This window comes from Papio anubis, chromosome 2 (assembly GCF_008728515.1).
Source record: "Papio anubis isolate 15944 chromosome 2, Panubis1.0, whole genome shotgun sequence".
Classification (NCBI taxonomy): domain Eukaryota; kingdom Metazoa; phylum Chordata; class Mammalia; order Primates; family Cercopithecidae; genus Papio; species Papio anubis.
The window spans coordinates 39,401,648-39,422,643 of NC_044977.1; the positions used below are offsets into that span (position 1 = coordinate 39,401,648).

General features: G+C 43.7%; 1 protein-coding gene across 3 annotated transcripts in view; it reads right to left on the reverse strand.

Moving 5' to 3' along the window:
- The window catches only part of CD80 (CD80 molecule), a 34,029-nt gene extending 29,731 nt beyond the window's left edge, over positions 1-4,298 (reverse strand). For all 3 annotated transcript variants that reach the window (XR_002520288.2, XM_003893967.5, XM_021934079.2), the window contains exons 1-2: positions 3,952-4,298; positions 1,865-2,163 (exon numbers count right to left, since the gene is read on the reverse strand). Coding sequence is in view for 2 of the 3 variants with exons in the window: in XM_003893967.5 (XP_003894016.1) it covers positions 1,865-1,964 (100 nt within the window). In the remaining variant the exon portion in view is untranslated. The remainder of the gene's footprint in view (positions 1-1,864; positions 2,164-3,951) is intronic.
- Between the last annotated feature and the right edge of the window lie 16,698 nt (positions 4,299-20,996).

Sequence of the window (20,996 nt, forward strand, 5' to 3'; positions counted from 1 at the left end):
CCAATGATAGTAAATTTCACAAACGCCCGAGCCATGTCCCCAGGACCAAGAAAAGTCTCTTGCTTGTAGATGATGTTTGTTGAATTAATAAATGATTAAACAAAAGAATGAACACCTGTGCCAGCCTCATCCTTACCTTTGTGCCTTTGTCCAGGCTGTTGCCCTGACCAGAATTCTCTCTCCATCATTCATCTGCCTCTGTAAAGCCTGCCCTCCTTGCTGCAGCCCAGTCTGGTACCCCCTTTCCCAGATCTTGGGCTCCTACAATCAGGGCAAAGCATTTCATTGCTCTTTGCTTGTTTTACATGGGTTAACTTTGCATTCCCCCAACTAACATTTGCAGACCTCTTTGAGTGCAGAAATCCTAGCCTCAACTTTATGGCCCACCTGGCACACAGTAGGTGGTTCATTGACTTAGTCACAGCAGCAGTAAAATCAGGATATAGCTGGAGAACAAGGTGCTTTCCTAAACATCTTTCTTTAGCTCAAAGATCTCTTTCCATTTAACTCTGACTCTAATTTTCCTGGTACAGTTTCTAAAGTTTGAGTTTTAATTTTTATTTTATGTCTTCTTTTACTTTTTTATCGTTCTCCCTCTTTCTATTCTCTCTCCCTTCCCACCTCCCTTATTTCTGGGAAGCCTGTACAAATTTCCTTCTAAATATTTTAAACTCCTCTGTACTCCCCAGAAGACTAGTTTGGGAATGCTTCCCCAGCTCCCCAGAAGGAAATTGTAACTGTTGGAAATGTAATGTAACTGTCAAATATATACAAAATCTGAGGTGTAAATTGTGAAATGTAAGCCATGGTTCTCTTGGTCCTGAAAACAATGCAAAATAGCTCTGGAGAGAAAACTTTAAATGACCACCATTGCAGTCAAGTAATCTGTGTGCCCCCAACTCCTCTTCCCTTCCCTCTACCTCTCTCTCACACCTCTGATATTCTAGGCAGTACTTTACGTGAGAAGTTTTTAAGACAAGAACCCTTAATAGTCAGGTCTTTGCAGACTGGCAAATCATGCTGGAGCCCAAACTTCTTGATTTGTGGGAAACCAGGAGGTATGCTGCTCACTAGAAAACAGATCTTTTGTTTTCTGACTTTAAAAAAAAAAATCAGAACCATCCTGCCAGCAGGGACAAGCCTCACCCTTCTTGACAGTCCCAAAAGTTCAGCACTCTTAAGATCACCTGAGCAGGAACAAAAGCCTCTGGAAGTCAAATTATTACTTTCAGGACATATATGTTATACCTCTGTGGCAGATTAGAAACAACCAAAAATATAATTTTATATTAAATCTGAAACCACTTAAAGTCAGATGCCAATGTTGAAAAAAGATCTCAGCATCCAAAACAGAACAAATAAGATTAATGTATTAAGAGGAACTTAAGAAGGTTAAGAAGATTAACGTCATTAAGAGGAATTGTCCTCAACTACTCTCCCGCCTTCAAATTGGAAAGAAGATCACCATTGTTCAACTTTAGAAGCAGGACACTTTCACTGAGCTGTATCATGAAAATATAGTTTGGGAATGGACTCTGAGGCTGGTATTAGCACATCACAAAATACTCATCTAATGAAAGAGACCATTATGAATTGGTTCTATGGTTTTGTTAAAATAACACCGTCCCTTCCATGCTTCCTTGTACGTTCTTGAGTTAACTTGGTTGCTAACTTGCTGTGTGATGATAGGAATGTCCTTTAACCTCTTTGAACCACAGTCTTCTCATCTTTAAAATGTTCTGAAAACACCCTGAAGGTTCCTTCCAGCTGATAGGATAATAGAAGGGAGCAGCTCAGAGAACCCCACCTCCTTTCTCTTAACCCTGTAGCAGTTGACTCCGTTAAGTTCCTGAAAGTTGCTTACCTGAACAGAAATGAGAAAGACAAGCCAGCACCAAGAGCTGAAAGAACTTGAGGTATGGACACTTGGATGGTGATATTCCCTGCCTCCATGTGTGGCCCATGACTTCAGATGCTTCGGGTCAAAAGTGAAAGCCAACAATTTGGAGCCAAACAAGACCAGGGCACTTCCCAGGCACAAAACAGGCAGGGTGGTGACAATCCAATTGCCGGCCCAGAGGATTCTCCAGTGATGTTTACAAAGCACACAGAGATTGGAGGGTGTTCCTGGGTGTCCAAAGGTTGTGGATTTAGTTTCACAACCTGAAAAAGGAACAAATAAAAGTCATCCAGGAAGGAAGGTGTGCCTACTGTGAGTTGTAAAACTCCGGAGTTGCCTGCTAAAATTAGTTAGAGAGTTTAACCTAAGCAACCTCTAAAGCAGGGCATGACCCTGAGGGAAAGAAAGTTGAAATTCTGTGAAGGGACCAGTTCCAAGAACCAACCACAGCCCTTCCATGTAAAGGCTTTCTACTTAATAGGCGGGAGTAAGATTTGGTTAGAAACACAGAGAGCTCTAAGGACCCTCCATATCTGCTAGCCAGCCTCCAAAAGTTCAAATTCTCTTCTGAACATACCAAGAAACACAGAGCAGACAGTAAGGGTGTATTTTGTCCAAGGCAGGACCTAAGTTATGAAATAACTTCTTTCTTGACATATTAACATAAGAAAACAGGTATCTCAATTCTTTAAACCCGCTGCTCAAATAACATATCATAAAGGGGTATGAGATCTCAATAACCAGAAAAGTCTATCCATAAAAAGGGAGGGAAAAAAGACACTGCACACGTTACTTATTAAAATTATGTACTCCAGGGCCAGGCGTGGTGGCTCATGCCTGTAATCCCAGCACTTTGGGAGGCTGAGGTGGGCGGATCACTTGAGGTCAGGAGTTCCAGACCAGCCTGGCCAATGTGGCAAAACCCCATTTCTACCAAAAATACAAAAATTAGCCAGGTGCGGTAGTGGGTGCCTGTAATCCCAGCCACTTGGGAGGCTGAGGCACGAGAATTGCTTGAACCCAGGAGGTGGAGGCTACAGTGAGCCAAGATTGCACCACTGCACTCCAGCCTGGGTGACAGAGAAAAAAAAAAATTATGTGATCTCATGTGAGACGGCTAGGGTTTAATTTTTCCAGTAAATACATCAAAATTGAGAAATGAAAATGAACACTGTGCTCCACTGTCACGCCTTCAGGCTGCTACTAGGACACAGCCTCGTGCTGCTCGGAGAATACTTGAGTGTCCTCTTTGGAGACCACGCTGAAGCTAGAGTTCGTCACGCCATATTGTTTTGTTAGCCATCATGCATTTTAGGCAGGATTAGCTAAAAGAGACTTATTCACCAGAATTTGTTTTTCTTAAGATAGAATCTTACTCTGTCGCACAGGCTAGAGTGCAGTGGCGTGACCATAGCTCACCACAGTCTCAACCTCCCGAGCTCGAGCGATTTTCCGACTTTCACTAGAATTTTACTGGCTTGAGAAATTCAAATACAGCCCACAAAAATAATATTTGCTAGCATCTAGGACATTTTAAAATAAAGGGCCACAATTCTGACTATGATGCTCCAAATGTGTTGGGAAGCCACAGCCTCCTGTGGGAATGAGACCCTGAAGTTTCCTTTGAGGGCAAGCATGGATCCAGGAGGTGGTAGTGGCGGTGTGTTTGCTTAAAAAGCAGTGAGGTGGCCGGGCGCGGTGGCTCAAGCCTGTAATCCCAGCACTTTGGGAGGCCGAGATGGGCGGATCACGAGGTCAGGAGATCGAGACCATCCTGGCGAACACAGTGAAACCCCGTCTCTACTAAGAAATACAAAAAATAGCCGGGCGAGATGGCGGGCGCCTGTAGTCCCAGCTACTCGGGAGGCTGAGGCCGGAGAATGGCGTGAACCCGGGAGGCGGAGCTTGCAGTGAGCTGAGATCCGGCCACTGCACTCCAGCCTGGGCTACAGAGCGAGACTCCGTCTCAAAAAAAAAAAAAAAGCAGTGAGGTTGCTGGTAACTAGTTCTACCAAGCTATCCCACAGTAAGATAATAGTAAATGTACTTACTTGCTGAAGAAAAATTCCACTTTTTCTTTAACTCCTTTGATTTCAGATGAGACTCCACTTCTGAGATGTTCTCTTCTTGTAGTCTATAAAGCAATGACAAGTCGCTCCGTTTTCTTCGGGTGGGTCGTCTATCAGAGAGGTGGCATTTCCCCCTTCTAGCCTGCAGTTGCTTGACAGAAGATTTGAATTGACTCAGACGTACTTTGTTAGCGCCAGCAGTTTTATTGGACAGCAGAGGAAGTTCCCTCTGCTGCTGACTTCTCCCAGTTGCTTTTGCAGAGGCTGTGTCTGGGCAAATCACACAGCAGCCTCCATCACCACCGTGCACAGACTAACAAACACAAAACACCAAGAGCACCCGGCGGCGTAGGGGAAGTGAAGAATGATGCCCAAGAAGAGGGAGGGGCATCCCGCTAGCCTTGCTGTGTGATGGAAGGCGAACTTCATGGGCTGGCTGTTTCTGTGCTGGTCTCAAGTTTTGTTTTAGCACCCAGAGTTACTCCTGAGTCCCTGCAGGAATAAGCTGTCGACCTCATATGTAGGGGACACTTCTGGGAGAGTGCTCAGCTCACAAGATCACCCTCAACTGTGCTCCCACCTCTGCATCCCACCATCTTCAGAGAGTGGGCTCTTGCCAGCGACGTTGGACAGTGAATTCTGGTCACCCTAGCCACAGTTGAGTGCATCTCAGGTGGGGTGAGGAAGACTTTAGTCATGCCCATCTCTCCCATTTCCAACTAGCTTGCCACCCACCCCTGTGTGCCCCTTTGCAGGATTCTGGAGCCCCTGTGAGTGAGCAGCTGACCCATGCTGGACCACTGTACTTGTTTGCACAGGTGGAACCTGACAGCACCTTGCATGGGCCTGCAGGATCCACACTTTGATTCCATTCTGTCCTCACCCAGGGCTTCTCTGCTGTCTTGGCATTCTTTGAAAGTTCACTCAAGCATGTGCAATCCAGAAATACAGGGAAGTCGATGCCCATGGAGTTGCTCTTGACCAAGAGGGTTGGAAGCTGGTGGATAACTGCTTCCTCCTTTGCCTCCCAGGTGAACAGTTCTGACGGACATTGCGTGAGGCTCCCCAGAAAGTCCCTGTGGGATCAAGTACCAGTGGCCCCTAACAGTGGTCACCTCTGTGAGGCTTCCTTGTACTGGCTGTGCCTCCTTCCCAGGCCTGCATTGCTGGACCAATGTTTCTAAATAAATTACTTCACTCAAGCCTTTATCTCCAGCTTGGCTTTCTGGAGAATGCAGGCTAAGACAGCAGGGATATTCAGTGTGGTGGAGATACAATAGCTTTTTCTCTAAATTAAACATGTAGAATGAAGAGTACATTTAGAGAGAAATAAGAAAATGATAGTAGACATGGTATATGAATGTGACAAACATTGTGAATATGATATAGAAGTGTCTGAATATTGACTTAAGGCCATTAGAAAACAAACTTTCCTAGCAAAAATAGCAATTTGAGCTGCTAGCCATCCTGTATTTTTCAGTGTTACTGAAGACACTGAGATCCCTTTAAATAAAAAGATGACTAGGAAGGATGAAAGCATGAGGCTTCTGGGTGTCCATTGGGTTGGGAGAGTGAAAATCATCCTAAAGAAAGAGAGAGGAAGAATACAGGCATTTTCCACTTCTAAATAGGTCCACTTCTAAAGCGTCACCACTACTGGCACCCCACAATGCATGCACTTCCCTGCCACAAGATGCATTCACTTGGGCTGAGGCAAGCTCTTGTAACTGAAGTACTCGTATTCCTGAGAACAGTTGGGGATTTTCACAGGGTATGTGGGCACTGATAGTTTTTTTTTTTTTTTTGAGACAGAGTCTCGCTCTGTCACCCAGGCTGGAGTGCGGTGGCCTAATCTCTGCTCACTGCAAGCTCCGCCTCCCGGGTTTACGCCATTCTCCTGGCTCAGCCTCCCGAGTAACTGGGACTACAGGCGCTCGCCACCTCGCCCGGCTAGTTTTTTGTACTTTTTAGTAGAGACGGGGTTTCACCGTGTTAGCCAGGATGGTCTCGATCTCTTGACCTCGTGATCCGCCCGTCTCGGCCTCCCAAAGTGCTGGGATTACAGGCTTGAGCCACCGCGCCCGGCCAGCACTGATAGTTTTTAAGAGAATCAATTTTTAGGTTTTCAGTCTTGTTATGTATTCTTTCCTAAAACTTAACTTGCAGTGAGAAGGATCCTGGCCTTCACCTCATGTAAAAAGAAAGGCTTACCTCTCACCCAACCTGAATCTTACTGTGGTACAACATTCTAGAAAGTAAAAAAAACTTCAGAGTGTCAAATAAAGGGACCATTTGAAATACTGGTGCTTTTATCAATTTGGCCTCCTTAAATCAAGACAATATAAGCCCAAGATCGGGCCAATGTGTCCTTCCTATCTTGTCTATATTACTATTAAGTAGAAACATGGCATTAGAAATACATGTATTGCCGGGCATGGTAGCTGACACCTGTAATCCCAGCACTTTGGGAAGCAGAGGCAGGTGGATCCCCTGAGGTCAGGAGTTCAAGACCAGCCTGGACAACGTGACAAAACCCCGTCTCTACTAAAAATACAAAAATTAGCCAGGTGTGGTGGCAGGAGCCTGTAATCCCAGCTACTCAGGAGGCTGAAACAAGAGAATCACTTGAACCTAGGAGGCGGAAGATGCAGTGAGCCAAGATTGTGCCATTGCACTCCAGCCTGGGCGACAGAGTGAGACTCTGTCAAAAAGAAAAACAAAAACAAACAAACAAAAAACAACAACAACAAAACCAGAAACAAAAAAACAAAAAAAAAACAACAAAAGAAATACATGTATTGTAGTGGGGTGGCAGGAATGACGGCAGCTTTTATTTAATAAACTTGCGTCTTCTACTACCTACCTATCATCAAAGATGCCAGCCGGGCACAGTGGCTCACGCCTGTAATCCCAGCACTTTGGGAGGCTGAGGTGGGTGGATCACAAGGTCAGGAGTTCAAGGCCAACCTGGCCAATATGGTGAAACCCTGTCTCTACTAAAAATATAAAAATTAGCCAGGCATGGTGACGGGCACCTGTAGTCCCAGCTACTCGGGAGGCTGAGGCAGGAGAATCACTTGAACCTGGGAGTCAGGGGTTGCAGTGAGCTGAGATAGCACCACAACAATCCAGCCTGAGTTTTTTGAGACTCTGTCTCAAAAAAAAAAAAAAAAAAAAAAAAAAAAGACACCATTCTTCCCATACCAGCCAGAAAGAGAGCAAAGTGTGTGGGTGAGAAATACTGACTGCAGCGGCGGCTTCCTTCATCTCAGCAACAAGTTTTTGGCAGGGCTTAGTGGATATCACCCTATTCACCTTAGATTTGGAATACTCAAGCTTTGGAAATCATGCAGGCAGAACTTGCTATGAAAGGACTCCACTGCACTGTCACCTTCTGTATTGGCAGAAGGGGCCTAGTGAACACCCTTCTTCACCTGTGTCTTGTTCTGGTCTCAGATGCATATTTTGAATAATTGCAAGGAATATGGACGTGACCATTTCCGCCTTACCTCTGGTAGATCAACATTAAATTTTCAAGTAAAGGGAACATAGGTTAGAGGTAAGTTCATGCTTTCTATTTTCTTGAACATTTATTCAGATCAAATAAATGTTTTCACTGATTTTTGCCGCTTCTACTTGATACATTATTACAATGCACTGGAAGTGATAATTTTTCCAGGTATTTGAAGTAATAGAAAGTTATAGATGTCAACTTAAAATGAGCAAAGAAATACAGAGTTTTAGAAATTTCTTTTCTTTTCTTTTTTAGATGGAGTCTTGCTCTACCGCCCAGGCTGGAGTGCAGTGGTGCGATCTTGGCTCACTGCAACCTCTGCCTTCTGGGTTCAAGCAATTCTGCCTCAGCCTCCCTAGTAGTTGGGACTACAGGTGTGTGCCACCACGCCAGGCTAATTTCTGTATTTTTAGTAAAGATAGGGTTTCACCATTTTGGCCAGGCTGGTCTCAAACTCCTGACTTCGTGATCAGTCCGCCTCGGCCTCCCAAAGTGCTGGGATTACAGGCGTGAGCCACTGCACCCAGCCGAGTTTTAGAAATTTCATGAGGGACTATATGAATAAAAATTTTGATGATCACAGACACCCTCAAATTTTAAGAATCCCAGTGAAATCCTAACCTGCCTTGGTGAAACACCCATTAAACAGCTTTGCCATTAGCATCTTGATGTGACTTAATCAAAGAGGCTGGAAGAAAGGAACACCAGGTAGGTACTTTACAGGGTTTCCCCAATCCTGATTCTAAAATTCAGAAGGCTCCTCTTCCAAGATTATGTACTAATGGGATGTGTTTAATTCCTCTTCCTCCTTCAATGGGTCTAGGAGCATGACCTGTGAACCACAGATTTCTAAGGTAAATTTCAGGACACTGGAGGTGGTGATGGATGAAGAAGGGCAAAGGAAGCTGACCCCGAACACCTATATTACTGGAAAACAAACCAAAACAAAACCAAGTAAAAGATCTAAAAGGAGGCCGGGCGCAGTGGCTCATGTCTGTAATCCCAGCACTTTGGGAGGCTGAATCAGGCGGATCACTTGAGGCCAGGAGTTTGAGGCCAGCTGGCCAATAAGGTGAAACCCCATCTCTACAAAAATAAATAAATAAATAAATAAATAAATAAATAAAAAAAATTAGCTGGGCATGGTGGTTCACGTCTGTAATCCCAGCTACTCGGAAGGCTGAGACATGAGACTTGCTTGAACTTGGGAGGTGGAGGTTGCAGTGAGCTAAGGTTGTGCCATTGCACTCCAGCCTGGGTGACAGAGCAGGAGTCTGTTTCAAAAATGAAACAAAACAAAACACAAAAACAAAAACACTTTAAATGAGTTTGTTCTGAGGAGCAGACCCAGGGTTGGAGAAGAATAGAGCAGGAATTACTGCTCCTCAGTGTAAATTCGTCACCGCCACTTATTTTTTTAATCCATCCTTGGCTTTACTGTAATAAAAGTGAAAGAAATTATTTTAAAAATTTTTATGTGAAAAATTTAAAGGATAAATTTATGAAAGTATATTTTTGTAATTCTAGGGTGAGCAAGCCGCAAAACTTGGAAGCCGTGAAAAAAGAAAAGATACACAGATTTGAGTTCATAAAAATTAAAAATATGTGTACAATGAAAGACACCATAAATGAAATGAAAACACAGTCACAGACTGTAGAGGACCCAGCAGGAAGAGATGAGGAGAGGGAGATGCAGCTCTGTGACTCAGGAAGCACACGTGGTACAGAGGCTGTTGCGACACTGTAGGGGAAGCCTGGCCCTTTGCTTTACCCCCGAGCAGGATGATCTCTGTGGAAACAAAGATTCCATCTTTCCACTCTTGACCTCAGAGCCACTTCACCTCCTCAGCTGATAAAGCCGGCCTGAGCTCAAACTTCCTACCCTTCCTTCCAGCATCCGCAAGGAAGGCTGGGCTGGCTCCAGGCAGTGGCCTCAGAATTACTGTAAGTGCTGCCATTTGTAGGTTGCCTACTCAGGGCCCACGGTGCTAGCCTGACTGCTGGGAAAACCCGTTTCCCACAGTGCCATGCAAACAAAACCCGTTATTGCACTGACAAAAATTTTCAGGGGAGTTTTTCATGTTCTAACATGGAGTTTAGAAGTTCATTTTTAGATGTGGCTGCAGTCTTGGCAGTGAAGGATAACAAGAAGCCTTCTGACCATTTCAATACAATTCCCCAGCATCTTCACACTGTTTTCTGTCACAGAATATGGTGGCAGTGACTGTCAGCTTCTCTGTGGAGGGTTGAAATGCTCCTGGCTCCTTTCCCTACTTTAACCCAGCACGTCTATCAGGCTTGTACCCCGCATAGGGCAGCTGATCTAGGCTTTAAGGCTACGGTGCTCCCCAGGAGTGCCACAGTCTGCTAAAGCTGGCAGCAAATGTCATCAAAGTGGAAGAGTTCACCTCTTCATCTTAAAATGCTGTCACGTTCTTTCTGGTTCTTCGAGATGGAAATCACCAAAATGCTAAAATGAAGAGAAGTGGACTTTCAGAGCTAGCCCTCATTCAGAGTGAGGGCCCTCTTCTTACTGCTCACTGCCCACTCTCCCTCCTATACTTGGCATCTTACTCTTCCTGCCTGTGACTCTTGACACACTGTCCCCCAAATTCCTTGGCTGCCTTTCCCCATTCTCTCTGCCCATCTAAACATCTTTCTTCCTCAAAGGACCAGGCCAAATGCCACTTCCCCAAGAATTTCCTGACTCTTCTAAATCTCCATCTGCTCTTTTCCTTCTCTGAGGTCCTATGTCTGTGTCTGTGCCACTCATTTGGCACCAATCCAATCCCTCCCCACCCACCCACCCCCAAATTTATTGAGTGCCTGCTATGTGCCTGGAAGGGTTCAAACACTGGAGAAGCAAAATGGCTTGACCAGGAGAGAGAGGACAATGTGGACAGATGCTAAGAAAAAGAAACAGCAGAAAAAGAGCAGGGCAGCTAGCTGAATTTAAGTCTGCAGTGTGGCGAAAATGCCAACAACATATTGCGAGATATGAGTGGCAACATGACATACCATGGCCAGAAATTATCTCTTTGGAGTCTTTCTACATGAACCCAGATCCTTATTGAAATATTACTTCCAACTTCAAACTAAATGTGGAGAGGATCCGGCAGAAGGTAACAAACAATAACAAAAAAGATGCTAAATCAGGCAGCTCAGAGAACAGAGGAATGGGGAGCCGAGATGTTTTAGACGGGCCAAGTGGTTTTGAGGCATTTGGTAATGATCCTCTGTGGCTTTGAGGTGTGTCTGTTTCTTTGTTTTGAGCTAGTCAGGGACATAAATGCCCTCTATGTCTGTAGGCGACCAAACTGGAGAAAATAATCTACATGTAAGCAGGATAAATTTTGATTGTGTTTAAGGAAAACTTTTTTTGTGTTGAAGCTGGAAAAGGTGACTTTCAAAGAAGGTTGCAAATTTTTATTGCCTGATGCTTTAAGAAGAGAAGAGACAAATCCTGTTTTGGAAAAACAGAGGTTTCTCTGCCTGAGAGTATGGAACTGTGGTGGAATCCCGGGCCGTCCACGATTCTAGGATCTGAGGCATTACATGTCACTGCCACTGGCTGCCACTCCCCAGCCCTGACACACTGTCCACCAGAACCACTAACAAAGTTATAAAAGTCACCCTTTTCAGTTTTCTATTTCATTTTCCCTGTCCCCTGAGAAACAGGAACCAAGGACCAAGCAGTAGGAGATGCCAGACATAATCTATGCTTTCAAAGTGGGCCACCATGACGTGAATGAATTAGAGCTGAAGGGTCATGGAGACAGCCTGTTCCTCCTCCCTCCCTTCTCCCCAGCTCTGACCCCCACTTCTTCCTTTTTGTGTATTATTCTGAAAAATAAATCAAACAGTTGCCATTTGTTGTATATTACGTTGGTCCACAACGTCAAAGGTCATGGTTTCCAGATTTCGGAAAAGGAGTTTGATTCTGTTCCTAAAATTAAAGAGAAATTGCAAGACTTGAATGGAAAGGGGAAGTTCCCCTTCACTAACTCTTTCTAGAAGGGTCAACATTTAAAACTTAACCTGTGGCCGGGTGTGGTGGCTCACGCCTGTAATCCCAGCACTTTGGGAGGCCAATGAGGGGGGATCACTTGAGGTCAGGAGTTTGAAACTAGCCTGGCCAACATGGCAAAACCCCATCTCTACTAAAAATTAAACAATTAGCTGGGCATGGTGGTGGGTGCCTGTAATCCCAGCTACTCCGGAGGCTGAAGCATGAGAATTGCTTGAACCTGGGAGGCGGAGGTTTCAGTGAGCTGAGATTGAACAATTGCACTCCAGCCTGGGCAACCGAGTGAGACTCTGACTCGAACAAACACACAAACAAACAAAAACCAAAAAAGTTAACCTCGTGTGGATATTTACCTATGATTTGAATACGAGAAGGAATTTGACCACTTGAGGGTCTGATTTATACAAGTACCACATGATGAAGAACAGGATTTTATGGAGTGAAGATCCTTAGCAGCACTCTCAGACTGAATCTCTCCGGAGCCTGAATTGATTTCTCCAGTGGCCACTGGTAGAAGTTGAGTGACTCCTCCAATGGCCCCAGACACAACTAGGAAATGTGCCTAAACTGGCTGCCATTTGAAACCTTTTGGTGTCCTTTTTTAGATGCACCACCCTAAACTTCAGGAGTTCTCTCCAGAGAGTAATTTTAGGAATGAATGCCAGAGACCAAGGAATGAGGGACTGTTGCCTCATCAGAGGGAGAAGGAGCTAGCTGGAAAAACGAGAGGAACAAAATGTCCCCTGACTAGATTTTTCTTTACTCTTTGTCTCAAGGACTCTTCTAGAAACAGAAATGAGAGTAGATTCGTGTGTGTTTGCCCAGGTTGACCCCAATGGAGGGATTGTGGGGCAGAGGCCGCATGAAAGAAAGATAACTTCAGTAAGGCTCTCCAAACTTTTGGTTTCAGGAGCAGTCACTTTTTACTTCCTAGAAGCTGTATTTTCACCTACTGAGAGTCTAGCAGGCAGTGAAGTCCCCTTAGGATGGGACCGTGGGCAGGAGGATTGATGTTTCATTGCAAACCCTGGAAGCGGAACTTGGGACTCAGCTGGCCAGCTGAGCTTCTCTTCCTGTGGGAAATCCCAGCAAAACCAGGAGAAAGGGAGCAACAGAGGTCATCTGCTAGGAAATGTACCAAAGAAGATTTGAAAAGTACTGGTGGATCTCCAGAGCAAAGGCTGGAAAGCCCTGACCTACAGGAGCAGGCTACTGCGTTGTTGGGAGGGGCGGGATTCACATCCACATAGACTTCCCTCGGGTCTCTTTCCGCTCTGCAGGGAAGGGTGGAAGCTGCTCCTTTTTTTTTTTTTTTTTTTTTTTTCTTCTTTGAGATGGAGTATGGGTCTGTCACTCAGGCTACAGTGTAGTGGCATGATCTTGGCTCACTGCAACTTCTGCCTCCCAGGTTCAAGCGATTCTCCTGCCTCAGCCTCCCGAGTAGCTGGGATTACAGGCATGCACCACCACGCCCAGATAATTTTGTATTCTTAGTAAAGAGGAGGTTTTGCCATGTTGGCCAGGCTGGTCTTGAACTCCTGACCTTGTGATCCGCCTGCCTCGGCCTCCCAAAGTGCTGGGATTACAGGTGTGAGCCACCACACCCGGCCACTCCTAGGTTTTAAAACCAGTTTGTATCCACTTATCTCTTTTGCTCCTCTCCATATAGTCTCCCATCTCTACCTCTTGCTATATTTGATTACTACCTCTTGTTAGAATTACAATGCATATCTTAGATTTTTCTTTAAATACAACTATTAGACTGTCATCAAGAAGAGACTTAAGCCTCTTTGGGGGCAGGGTATAGAATATTTATTTATTTATTTAGAGACAGGGTCTCACTCTGTCACTTAGGCTACTGTGCAGTTGTGTGACCCTAGCTTATTGTAACCTCAAACTCTCAGGCTCAAGCAATCCTCCTGCCCCAGCCTCCTCAGTAGCTGGGACTACAGGTGTGCACCACCACACCTGGATAATTTTATTTATTTATTTATTTTGCAGAGACAGGGTCTCACTTTGTTGCACAGGTTGGTCTTGCACTCCTGGACTCAAGTGATCCTCCCACCTCTGCCTCCCAGCATACTAGGTTTATAGGCATGAGTCACTGTACCCAGCAAATATTTTAAAAATCAGACTCAAGAGGTTCATATCTTTTTTTTTTTTTTTTCATATCTTTAATAGATGTTTAGTCTATCACGTAATTTCAATTTTTTTCTAAGTGACAGTAGAAGGAATGGAAGAAGTCCTGGCTGGGAGTTCAAAGGCATGGGCTCCAGGCCCACTTCTCTCCACATGTGAAACTGAGTTATATAAACTCTGAGTAACTGTCTTCACTGACCTCAGCTTCCTCCCTAGAAAGTTATTGTCAGCCAGGCACGGTGGCTTATGCCTACAATCCCAGCACTTTGGGAGGCTGAGGCAGGTGGATCACTTAGGTCAGGAGTTCAAGACCAGCCTGGCCAACATGGTGAAATCCCCTCTCTACTAAAAATACAAAAATTAGCCAGGCATGGTGGCAAGCACCTGTAATCCCAGCTACTTGGGAGGCTGAGGCAGGAGAATTGATTGAACCTGGGAAGTGGAGGTTGCAGCAAGCTGGGATTGCACCACTGCTCTCAGGCCTGAGTGACAGAGCCAGACTCTGTCTCAAAAAAAAAAAAAAGAAAAGAAAAAAGGAAAAAAAGAAACTGTCGTCAACTGAGAATTGACAAGTTTATAAATCTGGAAAGGAGAGCTTTATTTTTCATAAAGGGTTGCAGACCGCAGGGTGTCCGTTCTCAGTCTGGGAAGTATAGCCTTCCAGCCAGAAGCCAAAAAGAGGCACTTCGAGGGAAGGGCAAAGGGAACAGGAATGTATGCTGAGCAGGGCGGCCAAATACACATATTTATTTATTTATTTATTTATTTAGTGAGACAGGGTCTCACTCTGTCACCCAGGCTGGAGTGCAGTGGCACAATTTCAGCTCACTTCAACCTCTACCTCCCGAGTTCAAGCGATTCTCACGCCTCAGCCTCCCAAGTAGCTGGGATTACAAAAATACACATATTTAATAAGCTATAGGAGAAATCATGAATATTTATGAAAGGAGAAACATGTGCATGTGCAGTTGAGCTTCATGCCCCTTTAAGGTGTCCCTTGTACAAAAAATGACAGCATCAGCATGATCTGAGGGTGGAGTTCTCGGCCCTCTGATGTTAAAAGGTGAAGCAGAGGACACAAAAACCCTCACTGCAGGTCCTCTGTAGACTGGCCAAAACCAATCTGTGACTGGTGGTCTCTTATCAGGACAGAATGATGGTCAGTTGTGTGTCAGTTGTGTGTGAAAACTGCAAAAGGAAGGGACAGCAGTCATGTGGTTGGTTGAAATCAGCGGTGGAGTCTGAGCCTGTTTTCACCGATGAGCTGATCTTCTGGATGCCGCTCTCTGAACACCCTGACTGAGCTGATAACATTAACTCTCTCATAGGTGCCAACCATGTACCTTGACCGTTCTTTCTTTCCACACTCTCACAGCCTCGTGCCATTGTCCTGTACAGTGTCTCCTCTTCTCATGTGATTTTTGCCCTACCTCTGTAGCTGCAAGAAGCACCAAGCATGTGCTTGGCTGGCACATTTTATTTATTTATTTATTTATATTATTTTTGAGTCAGAGTTTTGCTCTTGTTGCCCAGACTGGAGTGCAATGGTGCGATCTTGGCTCACTGCAACCTCTGCCTCCCCTGTTCAAGCAATTCTGCTGCCTCAACCTCCCAAGTAGCTGGGATTACAGGCACCCGCCACCATGCCCAGCTAATTTTTGTATTTTTAGTTAAGATGGGGTTTCACACTGTTGGCCAGGCTGGTCTTGAACTCCCGACCTCAGGTGATCCACGCACCTCGGCCTCCCAAAGTGCTGGGATTACAGGCGTGAACCACCGCACCAGACTGGCTGGCACATTTTAGATACTGTATTAGTCAAGGTTCTTCTGAGAAACAGAACCGATAGGATGGACACACACACACACATGCAGAGAAAGAGAGTTTACTTTGAGGAATTGGCTTATACCATTGTGGAGGCTGGTAGGTTCGACAGGGTAGGCCAGCAGGCTGAAGACCCAGGAAAGAGTTGCAGCTAAAGGCAGAGAGTCTAAAGGCAGTCTGCTGGCAGAATTCTCTCTTCTTTGGGGGAGGCGAGTATTTTTTCTATTAAGGCCTTCAACTGATTGGAATGAGGCTCATCCACATTAGGGAGAGTAATCTGCTTTACTCAAAGGCTACTGATTTAGATGTGAATTTCATCTTAAAAAATACCTGCACAGAAACATCTAGAACAATGTTTGACCAAATATCTAGGTACTGTGGCCTATCCAAGCTGACAAAATTAGCCATCACAGATGCTCACTAAATCTTCTTGAATTGAATTGACAACACGGGATATGTGAGCAGCTACTTTTGGTTTCCTGTTTCTCCTGTACTAGCTTTCTTCTGCTTTCTTCATTTTCCTTCATTTAAATTCATTTTAACAAATGTATATAGAGGTCTAACCTGTAGTATGTTTTTCTTTAAGCTTTTTTGCTATTTTGTGTCTGCTAGTAAGTCCAAGCGGCCCAGCCTATCAACCATTTCGTGTTCAACCAACTCCCTTTTCTTTCACTTTTTTTTTTTTTTTTTTAAGCTCCGATTATTCAGCTAGGCAGTCATGTATGTATAATCCACATATTCAGGCCCCAAAGTGGCAAAGAGTTAATTCCTGTTTTTTGATTCTGTGCTTCCATTTGCCTTTCCTGTTGAAGCAGTTTTAGCCACGGTGTGGTAGAGGAGCTGACCACTAGGGCCTTAGACTTTTTTGTGTCAAATTGGAAGGGAGTTTATTCTAAAAGCATGACCTTATCTGAACATTTAGAATCAATTACGGTCATAATACTATTGCAAATGAGACAGACACACTTATAATGTAAAAGTAAGTAGTTTTATTTACAGGATATAAAATTGCATACACAAAATTATTCCATTTTTGTTCAAAAAATATGTACATAAAATAAAGACTGTAAATATATACAACCTGAATCATGAACTGTGGATGGTTTCTATTTTGTCTATGTTTTCTAAAATTTCTTCATACACATAATATACAAAAATGCTTATTGCAAGCATTAAGCTTCCCTTTCTCTCTCTTCCTACTCCCTGACAACTCTCTCATCCCCATCCTCAGAGATAACTGTAATCATTATTAGTAATTTGATATTTATCCTTCTATCCATTTTATACACATATACGTGCATTTGCACATGCACACACACAGAGCTTTTCTCACAAATATAAATAAGGCCATATATATTCATCTTTTTAAATCTTTTAAATTTTTTGTTTGTTTGTTTTGAGATGGAGTCTTGCTCTGTTGCCCACGCTGGAGTGCAGTGGCGCAATCTTGGCTCACTGCAGCCTCTGCCTCTGGGGTTCAGCGATTCTCCTGCCTCAGCCTCCTGAGTAGCTGGGACTACAGGCCTGCACCACCATGCCTGGCTAATTTTTGTGGTTTTAGTAGAGACAGGGTTTTCCCATGTTGGCCAGGCTGTTCTTGAACTTCTGACCTTAGGTGATTCACCCACCTTGGTCTCCCAAAGTGCTGGGATTACAGGTGTGAGCCACCACGCCCAGCCTAAAATTTTGTTTTTTTCAGTTAAGTGTCTCTAAGCTCTTCCCATGTGAGCATGTCTATGTCTACCTCACGGTTTTAAGCAGCTCCATAGTTTTTCCATGAATAGTTATGTCACAATATAGGGGAAGGAAATGAATACTCCCCTGTAGATAGATATTGAGGATATTTCCAATTTTCTGCCATTGGGAACATTTTGTGCAGAACATCCAGAAACATTTATATTTGTGAATGTGTGTGGGTATTTCTTTTAGAACATTTTGACTACAATTATACATTACTTTTATTATAAAAAAGTTACTGCACTTATCTTCAAACTCATCAAGTTGTATACACTAAATATGTACCGCTTTTTGTATGTCAGTCATATCTCAATAAAGTTATTTAAGAAAACATATAAACACTTGTTTTGGTAATTTTAAAAATAGTTAGCAGCCTAAAAATAAGATTACTTGGGTACTCTAGAGGAGCAGGGGCTGTCAGGGCCTAGCACATACTTACACAGCAGGTGTTTAATGTCTGAAGAATGTATAAAGATCTTTCTTGTAAGTGACAAGTTTGTTAAGAACAGTGTCATTGTTCCTACCTTATACATGAAGTGTCTGAAGGATCTTAGAGATCAGGTCCAAGGCCTACAAGTTTATTTCTCAGCAAGAGCATCAACATAGCAATTGATTCAGTATCGGTGAGTAATGAAGATGCCTATGATGTGTCTTCCTCAATAAAACTAAGAGCAAGGAACCAAGTATGCAATATATTTGTCTTTCCAGGACCTGTGCTAATGCCTAGCACCTAGTAAGATGCCAAGTAACTATTTGTTCTTTTTGGCAGAACAACATTCACTGTTTCCTTCGCAAACAAACACTGGTTTTTGTAAAAGAACCTACCACTATCTCTCAGGGAAGACGTGTCTATCATTGATCTAAGGGAAACATCATAATCCAACTTGCCTGCCGGGAATTGGTTTAGACTTCTGGAGGATCTTTGAGAATAGTTTCTTTATCTTGAAAGAAGAGACACTCTCTTTTTCCACTGGACACTGTCTATAACTGCAACTGCAATGCATTATTATGCATACACATTATCTTGACTGCAATATAATCATAAATATATAATCTGAAATAATCAGAGCTAAACAAAAATTTTCAAAGGAATTAACAGTAAGTGGTTAATAGGCAAGGCCTCTTGGACTCACTAGCAGACACAAAATAGCAAAATACTTTAAACAAAAACACACCGAAGGATAGGACCTCTATATACATTTGATAAAATGAATTAAAATGGGGAAAAATGTGATCTTGTGCCAGTTAAAAACATCAGTCTGGGAATAAAAATAACTGAAGATAGTAGGTCAGAAAGATAAGAAGAACAGGGCCTTTGATGATAGTATTGAGTTGCTGAATTAACCCTGGGACTTCTTACCTTTAGACATTTTGTTACATAAGATAAGTGTCCTTATTATTTAAGCCTGGTGAGTATGTGGTGTTTTGGGGGTGGGGAAGAGTGATGTTATTTGCCATTATTTGGAACCAGAAACATGCTAACTGATGAATTATCCTGTTGGTTTACACGACAATGTCCTTGATGCCCCAGAAACATTTTCTAATTTTGACAGAGGAGAAAGGATGTCAGTAGGTGTTAACTAATGTGAAAAGAAGGTAGAATGGCTCATGTGTGTGATGGAGATGAGAACTGGGAATACAGAGAGGTATCTGATCTGGTAGTAATTTTTTTTTGCATGACTACTACATTGATAAGCACTGTGCTAAAATTTTTCAATTAATTATTTCATGCTATCTTCAAACCAACTTTATGAAATATGTACTATTATTTTTCCTACTTTACAACAGAAAGTGAAGCTTAGCAAGATGAAGTGACTTGTCTAAAGTCACTTACTCAAGCTAGTGTTTTTTGTTGTTGTTTGTTTTTGTTTTGTTTCATTTTTTTTGAGATGGAGTCTCACTCTGTTGCCCAGGCTGGAGTGCAGTGGTACGATCTCGGTTCACTGCAACCTCCACCTCCGGGGTTCAAGTCATTCTCCTGCCTCAGCCTCCCGAGTAGCTGGGATTACAGGCACCCACCACCATGCCCGGCTAATTTTTTGTTTTTAGTAGAGACTGGGTTTCACCATGTTAGTCAGGTTGGACTCGAACTCCTGACCTTGTGATCCACCTGCCTTGGCCTCCCATAATGCTGGGATTACAGGCGTGAGCCACTGTGCCTGGCCCCCAAGTGTTATCACAAGGATTTGAAACCAGATAGCATGGATGTGTCAGGAGTCTATGCTAATGGTCGCAAGTTCACAGGCACCATAAAGTTCAGAGCAAACTAATTGCTAACAACCCCAGTTTTTCTGTTTTGTTTTTGTTTGTTTGTTTGTCTGTTTGTGTTTTGAGACAGGATCTTGCTTTGTCTTCCAGGCTGGAGTGCAGTGGCACAATCTCAGCTCACTGTAACCTTTGCCTCCTGGGCTCAAGCAATCCTCCCAACTCCGCCTCCTGAGTAGCTCAGACCACAGGCGCATGCCTGGATAATTTTTGTATTTTTTGTACAGAACAGGTTTCACCATGTTGCCCAGGCTGGTCTCGAACTCCTGGTCTCAAGCAGTCTGTCCACCTCGGCCTCCCAAAGTGCTGGGATTACAGGCATGAGCCACTGTGCCCAGCCCCAGTTATTCTTTACATTTAAACCAAAAACAAAAAATCACCCTTTCCCATGGATTCTCACAGAAAGATCACTATATAATATGAACAATATCCTCAGCAGACATCTTAAGCTGAAACTGTGTTGAGTTGTATCGGGATGCTTATTATTCGAAATGTCTCTTACTACGGAACTTGCTTCGGCTGCATCCTCAGAGGCTGAAAATCTTTGATAGTTGAAGGAACAAAGGATGTGTCATCCCCAAATATGCCATATAATATATTGATTATTTTGAGTTGAAAACATTAAAGAAATTATAGTTTCAGAAAGGGTGAGTAAAAGTGAGGTCTGACCTGATAAGGCCTGACACTTAATTTGCCTCACTTGCTTTTAGTCCCTTGTTTCTAGTCAATTTTAAAACCTGCATAGCTAAAAGTCACGTAGCTATACAATACATAACTAAATTCCACTTGCCTCCTTAGAGATAACTTCTCTGATAGGACACCATGGAAATGATTGCTTAAGTTATTTTTTAGGAACTTAGAATCAGTTCTTGTCCAGTTCAAGCCACCAGCCCTTCATCTGGGCCTGCATGAGTGTCCAATGGGTGAACTTTTGACATCAGAAGGCCCAAAACTCCACCCTCAGGTCATGCTAACATCGTGATTTTGTGAACATGTGTTCTATGAACAGCCATGAAGCTTGACTATGCTTGCTCAGATTACCGATTGCCTGTTTTCCTTACCTCATCTTTTTGGGCACCTTGGACCACCTTCCTCCCCTAACCTATAAGCATCCCTAAAATTCCATCTTTGGAAAGGCAGATTTGAGGCCTGTTCTCCAGTCTCCTGGCCTGGTTGCCTTGTGAATACGCCCTTTCTCTACTGCAAAACTCATGCGCCTCAGTGATTGGCATACTGTGTGAAAGGCAAATGAACCTGGTTCCCTAACAGGAGCTGAACTGTCTCTTCCTACATGTAGCCAGCAATAAAGATTCCTCTAGGAGAGGTATGTTCTCCACGCCAGAGTGAGAAAATAACCCTTATCACCAGAGATTTGGAACTGGAGGTGGCATTTGGACTGGAATAAACATTCTTGCAAAGTAACCATTATCTTCCACCTGTTTTACACCCCACCCCCCATGTATCTCCTAGGGGCTCCCCCAGAAATTTTTACCACCTTAGCCAGATTTTCTTTGTCCTGTCAT